This window comes from Heterodontus francisci, chromosome X (assembly GCF_036365525.1).
Source record: "Heterodontus francisci isolate sHetFra1 chromosome X, sHetFra1.hap1, whole genome shotgun sequence".
NCBI classification, from domain to species: domain Eukaryota; kingdom Metazoa; phylum Chordata; class Chondrichthyes; order Heterodontiformes; family Heterodontidae; genus Heterodontus; species Heterodontus francisci.
In genome coordinates, this window is record NC_090421.1 from 10302367 (window position 1) to 10315126 (window position 12760).

Consider the following 12760-nt stretch of genomic DNA (forward strand, 5'->3'; position numbering starts at 1 on the left):
CTTGCTGCCGCATTTCCTACAACAGTGAGTACACCTCAAAAATACTTAATGGCTGTAAAGCACATTGGGATGTCCTGAGATCATGAAAGGTACTCTATAAATGCACCTTCTTTCTTTACTACCTATATTAGAGGGAATTTCCCTCACCAGCTCTGGCCTGTGACAACAATATGACAAAGTGTATTGAAAATTCATCCTTTTACAAAGCTTTTTCAGAAGTGAAACATTTTCTTCATCCTGAATGCAGGCCAACCTCTGGTCCAGTTGGATGGAATAATCAACACTTCACGGTTAGGAGGCTTTTGATCGCTTTGCATTCCTTCATGGAAAATTCTGAAAAAAGAACATGGGTGTGAGTCCTGATACCAGGGGAGAAAGAAAGAGAGAAAGGAAGGAAGGAAGGAAGAGAGGAAAGAAGGAAGGAAGAGAGGAAGGGAAAGAAAGAAAGAAAAAGAAAGATCAAAGGGAGGAAAGAAAGGCAAAATGCAAAAAAGGAAATATCAGGCGAAAGGACGGATAACATTGGATAAACTTCAAGAAAAATATTGTTGTTGTTTATAAAAGTAAAGAAAGGGAAAGCAAGGGGAAAAAAAAGAGGAAGGACATGAAAGATTGGTTGGATCAATGCTAGATTGTGATTGGTGGGATTATTAATCCAAGGCCTCTGAATTACTAGTTCAGTAACATAACCATTGTACTATAGTCCACTGTCTTCTTTTCATGCAGAGATATAGTCCCATGGGTGCTGGTTATCCTCCAGTACCTTGTACAAGTGGTCAGTCTTTACATGTGAGGCTTAAACAGTGAGTGCAATAGGTTTTCTACGAGAGGTGACAATGCATCTGATCCTCGTCTTTTTTCATGCATTGTCCACATGTAATAACTGTTCTGTATAATAACAACTTCCCTAGGTAGTGATCGGGAGTAAGAACCCTGGTTGAATACCACCCTCCCCCCACTGCCACAAAAACTGGGGACACCAAAATCAATTATAGCCTTCCCACGAACAAAGAAAACCTATCATTTATCGTTCTTGAAAGGTGCATTTTCTTCTGGTCATTTGCATATATTTAGACATGGAACCCCGTGACCTTGATGATATAACATTATATCCAAGAACTTAAATGGACAGTGTAAAGACACACATAAATCAAAAAGTCTGTCAAGTTTTGAATGACATACAAACTCTTTCAGAGTTTTGAGTAGCTGAAGGCTTTGTTGATAATCTTCGAAGGTTAATAAGCTCATTTTAGTCCTACTTCTAAAGAGACCTTTAGATAAATTAGACAAATAACCAGAGAGAAGGACTGATAGGCAGACCAGAAGATACAAACATCTGTAGGAAATTGGTTATAGACAGTACTCTGGGGCAGGCAAGGGCACTGTTACAGCAAAATTTATATGCAAAGCAGTATTGATAAATTTAAAAAGATAGATCTTGAATGTATTTGCCTAGATCACATTACCATGTGATTTTCAAATACAATCACTTGATCTCAACTGCAGTCCAGTCTGCTTTTGAATGTACCTGTATCACAATTTTTAAAATGTGCTATTTTGAAAGATCATAACTTTAAATCACAAGTTCACCATCTTACACACACAATGTTGTTTTGCTGTCTCAGAAAATGTTATTCTGAATAACTACTGCATAGCAGATACTTATGAGCACAAAGTAGTAAAACTGGCGAGATACCTATTAAAGTAACTGAATGGGCGGCTGCATAGACATGCACATATGTCAACTTGTTTCAGTGGTAGCACTCTCACCTCTGAGTCAGGAAATTGTAAATGCAAGACGCACCCCAGAGCACATGATCTCGGCTGACGCTTCAGTGCTGCATTGTAAGAAGGGTCACCTTTCAGATGAGACCTTAAACTAGGCCCTTCCTGCCTGTTCAGGTGGAGATAAAAGATTGCATGACCCTTTTTTCAAAGAAGAGCAGGGAGTTTTCTGGGTGTCCTGTCCAAAATTCACCCTGTGACTCACACTATCAAAACTGATTAACTGGTAGTTCATCCTATGCTGTCTGCAGGGCCTTGCTGTGTGCTAATTAGCTGCTGTGTTTGCCAACAAAACAACTGTGACTGCAATTCAAAACTAATTCATTGGCTGCAAAATGTTATAGGATGGCCTAAAGATAAGAACTGTATAAATTCAAGTCTTTATGGCTAGATAGATAATCAAAAAAGATTTATTTAAAAGCTTTCCTAAGATATCTTTGCTTACCTCATTTTGAAATGTTGATGCAGAGAATATGTCACCAATATTATTTGTTGGTTGGTCTTCTGTCATCATCTGTAGGAAAGATTCAGCACTAATACAGGATGAAGATAAAGGATCAGCAAACTCTTGATAACAGACACCACCTTCACTCCCACTAGGGTATGTGGTGTCCTTCATTATAACCCTTGAGCTGTTACAATTTGCAGCTGTAGTTTCATTGGGGTGGATCATTTGCCACTCATGAGTCGCAGCTGTATGGCCACAAGAAATATTCACAGGCTGTTCTGGGCCATAAGAATTAAATGGGCAATTTTCACGGGTAAACCACCCACAATTTTGCTGTTGACGGTTAGTGTCTGCACTTTGTTGGTTCTCTGGCCAGGTCACCTGCAAATTGCCACCTTTGTCTTTTGGAGGTCCCATCATCTCAGACATCTGGGCATGTTCTTGACGCACCATATTTCCCCCCAGTTTTGGCCACTGCAGCACATTACAACACTCCTGTCCTATGCACTGGGTCACTTCCACGCTCTGGGGCCAGTGGTGGATGGTTTGATTCTGCTCCTGTTGCACAATTTCTACTCCTTCTTGTATGCAATGTTGCAATTCCTGATGATTGCTTGGACTTTGACCTTGGTCATTGTGACACTGTTGCATCAAATCACGAGAGCAATGCTGTTGGTGGTTTGGCACTCTACACATTTGCTGCAGAACATTAACTGCTGGTTGAGGTGTGGCATGTGATTGAAGGGACTGCATATGTTGCTTATATGAGATTTTGCAGTGATGTTGCTCATTGTGTTCAAAGAGATGCAAACACTGGAGGTTTTCGTCCCGTTGTTGCAAATTGTGGCTCATCCTGTTTGCTTGCATTTGTAAATTACAAAAATGATCTGAAGTAATGCGCATTTGCTGCTGCACATTTTGGATTGACTCTTGCACGTTATTCTGTTGTTGCTGCATACCCATTTCGTGCATTGTCTGTAGATGCTGCTGCCTGCGTTGATCTGGTTGATTATTGCCACATATTTGATTCTCACTGCCAAGCCCCTCATTGTCCATGTACACCTGTGAACTGAGCAGAGATTTTTGTATTGGGCCAACTTGCTGGTATGTTGTTTGATGCTGCCGTATCTGACTGCATCTTGGCTGTTGATAAAGCCGACCATGCACTAGATCTTTACTTGCATCCATAGCAGAACTTATCTGTTCCTCTACAGATACCAATCCATCACCACTCTTCATCAAAGAGTCATGAACATAAGATAAAATTTCATGGTTTGTCAAAAAGTCACTTAGAGAAGGAGCATAATTAGGGTCTATTTTAACTTGCATTTGCTTCTCATCAAGTAGGAGCAGTTCTAGATCTTCCATCTCAACTCCTAGGTTCTGTAGCGTGCTTTGTGTCTCAACATTGACTTGGTTGTGTTGGCTGTTCTCGGAGAGGGTTTCCAAAGTAGCTAAGACACCATCTTGATAGCAGGACTTTTGTTTTCCGAGAGACCCAGGATCAATGTCTTCCATTCTACTCTTAACTTCATTTTTACCACTTCCATTAAAGAAGCCAGCATTGAAGGAGCATTTAGGTTCTGCAGCTGGGTGGCTGACATACACAGATTCATCCTGCTTCATCAGGGCTCCTAACAAGGAATTGGGGTCAATGCTCTCACTCTTCTCCCTATGTTTAAACTTCCCGGTGCTCTTCTTGGCTTTTTCACCCTTTTGTTTCGCCTGGTGAAGATCTGGAAGTCCTGAAACAAAGGTCCCATCCTCATAAAGGACAGCTTCTCCAGTAGAGTATGTAAATGGAAGGTGTAAGGAACGTTTGCTGAGGTGTTCTTCCCCTTCACCATCCCTATCAATTAATTAAGAAATTACTTTTCTCATTTTCCCTAAGAGTTAAACAAGTTCCAATGTAAAAGAGTGCTTTAAAGATATTGGGATAGAAATTCAGCTTGGGGCTTGCAAAATGGGCGGAATTGTAGGCCTGCCTGTTATACACACTGCCCAATATTCAGTTCCATTGAAATCAATGGAGCTGTATATCAGGCGGGATGTATAAGAAGCTGCCGACATAGTATCGCCCATTTTAGGCTACTGCCCAAGATGAATTTTTACCCCATAAACTTCTCTTTATTCAAACCATATTGGTATGCAAGATAAAAATCGTAACTACGTACCTTCAATCATACTGTTACTTATGTGTTTTCAATACCCTCCTTTCTACAGGTATCTCAAATGATGCATCAATATATGAAATCATCTTGGGGAACAGTCCATTTTAACAAGATGTAGAAGCAGAACATCATTGAGTTTTACTGCACAAAAGGAGGCCATTCAGTCAATTGGCCATGTGCTGGCTCTCAAAGATTTATCCATTTAATCAGATTCCTCCAACCACTCCCCATATCCTTTCAGATACACTGTTGAATACAATATGCCCTTTATATTCCTGGAATCCAAGTTTAAATACTTTCCAAACAACATTCCCATTTATGGAGCTACCTTGTGAAGCCTTACACACCCTTACCCTCAGCAGTAGAACACTGAAGAGGATGTGATGGGATGACACAAGTGAAGAGGATCCCACTGGACTGCATCCACTTCTCAGCAATGTCATTTTGACTCATCTATTTACAGGCTAATTCGTAGCACTCATTCTCCCTTTTCTTAGTGCGAATCAGTGCTAATTTAGTGCCAGTTTTAGCAACAAGCAGGGTTATAATCAAACTAATTTGACTTGGAAACCTTACCCTGGACAACAAGGAGATTTTGTCAGTCTAATTTGGATTTAAACCAAAGTCTCACAGGTAAAATGATATTCTAACCCACAGTATCACTCATTGTAACTCTTTCCCTACCATGTAGATTCTTTGGTCAACCTTTTGCAGTTTAGGTAATAATCTTCTGCTGTAATTGCTGAGCTTTGCCAACAGGTTGAATACCTGAGGCAGGGAGACTGCAATGCTGGTAAACAAGTTGAGATTACATCACATGCTCATGTAATGTAAGGTTATTTGCTGCAGCACGTGAACCAGGATTTTCATCGCATTCAATATATCACACACCATATTTGTTTCAAGTGTCAAGAATATCCATTCAGTGATAGATTTTGAGATCAATCCCTCCTGGATGAAAAAATACAATCTACTCACATCAGAGGTCTTTGAGTTGCGATAATATATTCGGGCCTTCCATTCTTGTAGACTAGACGAGCATTGGCCTGAACCCAAGTCCATCGTTTCTCCTTTGTTAGGAGCCGAAAGACAGTTAGCCCGCTTTCTCCTGTTTTCACCACTAGAACACATAATAGCAGTCATTTTTCTTAATCTATATCCTCTTTTCATCATTCTCCCTCCAGAATTACCACATGACAACTTGACTTCATTTAGAGGTGGTGACAGTCTTTATGACCACCACCAGTGGTGGTGCAGCCTGCATTAGGAAAGCGGGTTATTCTCCCACTGGCTATGGCTCCATTTGGGAATTTTTGAGGTAGAACAATATGGATTTTTTTAATGTTTATTTTCAGGTGCATTCTGTGCTCAGTAAAGTGAGAAATGGAAAATCTTCCATCTTTTACACAGTGTCAGTATCAAGATTTCCTAAGTTAGGCAAACTACACATTTGACATGATGTGGAGCTCCTTCCTGTCTGTGCATTGTCTGTAGATGCTGCTGCCTGCTTTGGTCTGGTTGATTTTTGCCACATATTTGATTCCCACGGTCTTAAAAATGGGCCCCACCTCCAAGCTCAGAAACTCATCCCTAATACAATTGATAATGATTCCCTATAGTGGTCCTCCACATGGTCTCTCTGAATAAAAAGTTCAGTTAGTAACAAATTATAGAGCATATTGGGCCAAACGAGAAACTGGGTCATGTAACTGGACTGAATGGGTGAAAATTCCACCTTTCTTGACCAGAATCAACAACTGGATCAGTAAATATTCTGATTGCTTACAAAAATGAAGTATTTTTATCAGGTTTTTAAAATTCTTTCATGGGATGTGAGCATCACTGCTAAAGCCAGCATTTATTGCCCATTCCTCATTGCCCTTGAGTCAGAGTCATTTACGGCACAAAGGGAGACCATTTAGCCCATCGAGCCCATGCTGGCTCTCCACAGAGCTATGCAGTCGGTCCCACTCCCCCACTCGATCCCCGTAGCCCTGCAAGTTTATTTCTTTCAAACGGCCATCCAATTTCCTTTTGAAGTCATTGATCGTCTCCACTTCCACCACCCTTACGGGCAACGAGTTCCAGGGCATTACCACCCGCTGCGTGAAAAAGTTCTTCCTCACATTCCCCCTGCATCTCTTGCCCAAAACCTTCAAACTGTATCCCCTAGTCCTTGTACCATCAGTTAATGGGAAGAGTTTTTCTTTGCCTAACTTATCTCAACCGGTCATAATCTTATACACCCTCTATCAAATCTCCCCTCAATCTCCTTTGCTCCAGGGAGAACAACTCCAGCTTTTCCAACCTAACCTTGTAACTAAAATCCCTCATCCCTGGAACTATTCTGGTAAATCTCCTCTGCACCCTCTCAAGGACCCTCACATCCTTCCTGAAGTGTGTTGGTCAGAATTGGATGCAATACTCTAGTTGTGGCCTAACCAGAACTTTATAAAGGTTCAGCATAACTTCCCTGCTATTGTACTCAATACCTCTATTTATGAAGCTGGAGATCCCATCTGCTTTACTAAACACTCTCTCAATATGTCCTGCCACCTTCGAAGGTCAATGTACACCCTTTAGAACTGTGCCATTAAGTATATATTGCCTGTCCCTATCCCTTCTGCCAAAATGCATCACCTCATATTTCTCTGTTTTAAATTCCATCTGCCACTTGTCTGCTAGCCTATCTATGTCTTGTTGCAGTCAATTGGTATCATCCTCAATGTTTGCCGCACGTCCAAGTTTGGGATCATCAGCAAATTTAGAAATTCTACTCTGTATTCCAAGATCTAAGTTATTTATAGCAAAGAAAGCAGTGGCCCCAGCACTGAACCTTGGGGAACACCACTGTCTACCATCCTCCAGTCTGAAAAACACCCCATTTACTACAACTCTCCGCCTGTCCTTAAGCCAATTTTTTATCCAAGCTGAAACTGACCCTCCTATTCCATGAGCCTCAATTTTGTTAACCAGTCTTTTATGTGGTACCTTATCAAACGCTTTCTTAAAATCCATAGCGTTCCAGGTCATTAATATATATCAGGAAGAGTAGGGGTCCCAACACTGATCCCTGGGGAACTCCGCTACATACCTTCCTCCAGTCTGAAAAGCAACCATTAACCACTATCCTCTGTTTCCTGTCAGCCAATTTTGTATCCATGTTGCTGCTGTCCCTTTTATTTGCTGATAAGTCTGTTACTTGGCATTTTATCAAATGCCTTTTGGAAGTCCGTGTACACCACATCAACAGCATTACCCTCATCAACCCTCTGTGTTACCTCATCCAAAAACTCAAGCAAGTTAGTTAAACACAATTTGTCCTTAACAAATCCATGCTGACTTTCCTTAATTAACCCACATTTGTCCAAGTAACTATTAATTTTGTCCTGAATTATCATTTCTAGAAGCTTAGTAAGTTTGCGGACGACACAAAGGTTGGTGGAGTTGCAGAGAGTGATGAGGATTGTCAGAGGATACAGCAGGATGTAGATCGGTTGGAGACTTGGGTGGAGAAATGGCAGATGGAGTTTAATCCGGACAAATGTGAGGTAATGCATTTTGGAAGATCTAATGCAGGTGGGAAGTATACAGTAAATGGCAGAACCCTTAGAGTTATTGACAGGCAGAGAGATCTGGGCGTACAGGTCCACAGATCACTGAAAGTGGCAATGCAGGTGGATAAGGTAGTCAAGAAGGCATACGGCATGCTTGCCTTCATCTGTCGGGGCATAGATTATAGAAATTGGCAAGTCACGCTGCAGCTGTGCAGAACTTTATTTAGGCCACACTTAGAATATTGCGTGCAATTCTGGTCGCCACACTACCAGAAGGTCGTGGAGGCTTTGGAGAGGGTACTGAAGAGGTTTACCAGGATGTTGCCTGGTCTGGAGGGTATTAGCTATGAGGAGAGGTTGGAAAAACTCAGATTGTTTTCACTGGAACGACGGAGGTGGAGGGGCAACATGATAGAGGTTTACAAAGTTATGAGCGGCATGGACAGAGTGGATAGTCAGAAGCTTTTTCCCAGGGTGCAAGAGTCAGTTACTAGGGGACATAGGTTTAAGGTGAGAGGGGAAAGGTTTAGAGGGGATGTGCGAGGCAAGTTCTTTACACAGAGGGTGGTGAGTGCCTGGTACTTGCTGCCGGGGGAGGTGGTGGAAGCAGGTACGACAGCGACGTTTAAGAGGCATGTTGACAAATACATGAATAGAATGGGAATAGAGGGATACGGTCCCCGGAAGTGCAGAAGGTTTTAGTTGAGGCAGGCATCAAGAGCGGCGCAGGCTTGGAGGGCCGAATGGCCTGTTCCTGTGCTGTACTGTTCTTTGTTCTTTGTTTGTTCTTCCTCACCACCGAGGTAAAACTGACTGGTCTGTAGTTGCTGGGCTTAGCTTGACACCCTTTTTTGAATAAGGGTGTAACATTTTCAATTCTCTACTCCTCTGGCACCACACCTGAGCTTAATGAAGCTTGGAAAATTATGGCCAGTGCCTCTGCAATTTTCACTCTCACTTCCTTCAGCATCCTTGGATGCATTTCATCTGGTCCTAGTGCATTATCAACTCTAAGCCCAGACAGCCTATCCAATATCCCCTCCTTAACAATTTTAAACACTTCAAGAGTCTGAGCTACCTCCTTTTTCACCATGACCCGTGCAGCATCTTCTTCCTTGGTAAAGACAGATGCAAAGTATTAATTTAATACCTCAGCCATGTCCTCTGCCTCCATGTGTAAATCCCCCTTCTGGCCCCTAATCAACCCCACTCCTCCTTTTATCACCCTTTTACTATTCATATGCCTATTGAAGACTTTTGGATTCCCTTTTATGTTAGCTGCCAGTCTCTTTTCCTACTTTCTCCTTGCTTCTCTTATTCACTTTTTCAATTTCCCTCCGAACCTTCTGTATTCAGCCTGGTTCTCGGTTGTATGAACCACCTGACATCTGTCATGAGCACACTTTTTCTTCTTCATCTTAATTTCTGTCTCTTTTGTCATCCAGCAAGCTCTGGATTTGTTTGTCCTACCTTTTCATGGGAATATACCTTGACCAAACTATCTCTTCTAGAGGGAGCCCATTGTTCAGTTACCATTTTGCCTGCCAACCTTTGATTTCAATTTATCTGGGTCAGATCCATTCTTACCCATTGAAGTTGGCTTTTCCCCAAGTTAATTATTCTTACTCTGGATTGTTCCTTTTCCATAGCCTTGTGATACAATGATCACTGTCCCCTAAATGTTCACCTACTGACACTTGATCCAATTAAACCACCTCATTCCCAAAAACCAAGTCCAGCAGTGCCTCCTTTCTCGTTGGACTGGGCACATACCCCTGTAGAAAACTCTCCTGAACACACTCTAGGAACTCTTGCCCCTCTCTGCCCTTTACACTACTACTATCCCAGCCTACGTTCGGATAATTAAAGTCCCCCATTAGAACTACTTGATAATTCTTGCACCTCTCTGTAATTCCCCAACAAATTGTTCCTCTACATTTTTCCCATTAGTTGGTGGCCTATAGACTACACCAAGCAATGTAATTACATCTTTTTTGTTCCTTAGCTCCGGCCAAATAGACCCTGTCCTTGATCCTTCTGGGACATCCTCTCTCTCCAGCACTGCAATGTTCTCCTTCATCAATACTGCCACCCCCTCCCCCTTTCCTTCCTTGCCTATCTTTCCTGAACACCTTATATCCAGGAATATGTAATACCCAGTCCTGCCCTTCTTTGATCCAGGTCTCCGCTTCAGCTACAACATCATATGTCCATGTGGCTATCTGTGTCTGTAACTCACCAATTTTATTTACCACACTCCACACATTCACATACATGCACAGTAAACCTAATTTAGACTTAATTACTTTTCGCCTTATTCTGAACCCACTTAATAACTTACGATTTCTACTCTAGTGCTATCTGTCTCTCCCAGTATTTGGTACACTTTGGTATTTCTCTCCAGTATTACCTCCTGGTTCCCACACCCCTGCAAAGTTAGCTTAAACCCTCCCCTAGGCAACTTTCCACATTGTTGGGTAGATGCCAGTGTAGTAGCTGTACTGGAACCACTTGGCTAAGGGTGTGGCTAGTTCTGGAATACAAGTCTTCAGCTGGGATGTGATCAGGGCCCATCGCCTTTGCTGTATCCAGTGCCTTCAGCCGTTTCTAGATATCACGTGGAGTGAACTGAATTGGCTGAAAACTGGCATCTGTGATGCTGGGGACCTCAGGAGGAGGCCGAGATGGATTATTCACTCGGCTCCTCTGGCTGAAGATGGTTGCAAATGCTTCAGCCTTATCTTGTGCACTGATGTGCTAGGCTTCCGCCATCATTGAGGTTAGGGGTGTTTTTGGAGCCTCCTCCTCCAGTTAGTTGTTTCATTGTCCACCACCATTCACGAGTGGATGTGACAGGACTGCAGAGCTTTGATTTGTTGGTTGTGGGATTGCTCAGCTCTGTCTATAGCATGCTGCTTCAGCTTTTTAGCATGCATATAGTCCTGTGTTGCAGCGTCACCAAGTTGGCACCTCATTTTGAGGTATGCCTGGTGCTGTTCCTGGCATGCTCTCCTGCACTGCTCATGGAACCAGGGTTGGCCCCCTGGCTTGATAATAATGGTAGAGTGGGGGGTATGCCAGGCCATGAGGTTACAAATTGTGGTTCAGTACAATTCTGCTGCTGCTGATGGTCCACAGCACCTCATGGATGCCCAGTTTTGAGCTGATAGATGTGTTCAGAGTTCATCCCATTTATTAGTGTGGTAGTTCCACACAACATGATGGAGGGTGTCCTTAGTGTGAAGACGGGACTTCATTGCCACATGGACTGTGTGGTGGTCACTCCTACCAACACTGTCATGGACAGATGCATCTGCAACTGGTAGACTGGTGAGGACAAGATCAAGCAGTTTTTTCCCGCTTGTCGATTCTCTCACCACCTGCCGCAAGCCCAGTCTGGCAGATATGTCCTTCAGGACTTGGCCAGCTCAGTCAGTGGTGGTGCTACCGAGTCACTGTTGGTGACATTAGCGTCTCCCACCCCGAATACATTCTGTGCCTTTGCTACCCTCAATGCTTCTTCCACGTGGTGTTCAACATGGAGGAGCACAGATGCATCAGCTGAGGGAGGGCAGTAGGTGGTAATCAGCAGGAGGTTTCCTTGCCTGTGTGTTTGACCTGACGCCAAGAGACTTCATGCGCTCCAGAGTCGATGTTGAGGACTCTCAGAGCCACTCCCTCTGGGCTGTACACGACTGTACCGCCACCTCTGGCACTTCTGGAATATTCTACAGTCATAGGTCTCGAGCTTCAAGAGTTGCCAGAGATTAGCCCCACTAGCAAACAATTTATGCATTCAACATCCTAATGGATGTTTGTTGAGCAGTTCTGTCTAACTTGGAGAGAAACTGTTCAGTTAGGAGAGATTTCAAGCTTGGCAAATTTTTTGCTGTCAGCCCCTCCAGCCAGTGATTTTTACCCCTTAAAATTCAGCAGAAAATCTCCCCTTTAGCAGCCTTTGCTCTGGCTGATATTCAAAGGAATTTAGACATAGATTCCAAGGTGTCTTGCACCACATCAGCAGTCAGTCTGATGCAGTCAGGCACAAGAGCAAGTAGAGACTTTGTGACACTGAGCAGTCAGATAAGAGACGAAGAACTGTGTTTCAAGGGTCAGTTTTATCAAGTGTCAGTGCAGGAGGAGAGCCTTCATTATTCTTGAGCAGAATAATGAAGTTTGTTACAACTGTAAATGTATTGCTTGTATTTAATACATTTAACTTATCGGTTTCACGTTCAATACATCTTGCTGATACTTTGGCTTAGGCTTTCAACTATGATAGAGGGTTTATTCTTCTGCCTTTCCAAAGCTGAGGAAACCACATGGAGACGCATGATAGAGCCAGTCGGCAAAGACACAGAGATTGGCTTGCTTGTTCAACCCCACGGGCTTGTTACATTCACATGGATATTGGGTCGATAAAGGTGCACTCCGGGTCATAGGGAGCAAGTGCTCACTTACTGGGGTGATCTATGCCACTGAACCCAAGAAAATATTTTGTGTTAAAACCCAAAACTTAACACTGTTCTACCGTCATTCAAAATTGACCATGTACAATGCGTTGATATTAAAATCTATCGGTTAATGATCTAAGGAGAGACTGATTCTCACTACTTACTTCTTACATGATTTTCAGCACAATATAACATGTCCGCAGCATGAATGAACTGGTATCCCGTCCCTTGCATGCACAGCTCAGCCTCTGAATAACCAAGAATAATCTTCCCCCTGCCAAAAGAAAACAATCACAAATAGGATTTGTGGTGAGGAACAAAATGGCGAAATGGAAAAGACGTTGT

At 42.8% G+C, this 12760-nt stretch overlaps 1 protein-coding gene across 1 annotated transcript in view; it reads right to left on the bottom strand.

Moving 5' to 3' along the window:
- Positions 1-228: 228 nt before the first annotated feature.
- The window catches only part of LOC137358663 (aryl hydrocarbon receptor-like), a 43605-nt gene continuing 31073 nt past the window's right edge, over positions 229-12760 (bottom strand). The window contains exons 8-11 of the mRNA XM_068024809.1: positions 12580-12689; positions 5383-5524; positions 2231-4082; positions 229-333 (exon numbers count right to left, since the gene is read on the bottom strand). Of these exons, the coding sequence (XP_067880910.1) occupies positions 322-333; positions 2231-4082; positions 5383-5524; positions 12580-12689 (2116 nt within the window). The 3' untranslated portion in view covers positions 229-321. The remainder of the gene's footprint in view (positions 334-2230; positions 4083-5382; positions 5525-12579; positions 12690-12760) is intronic.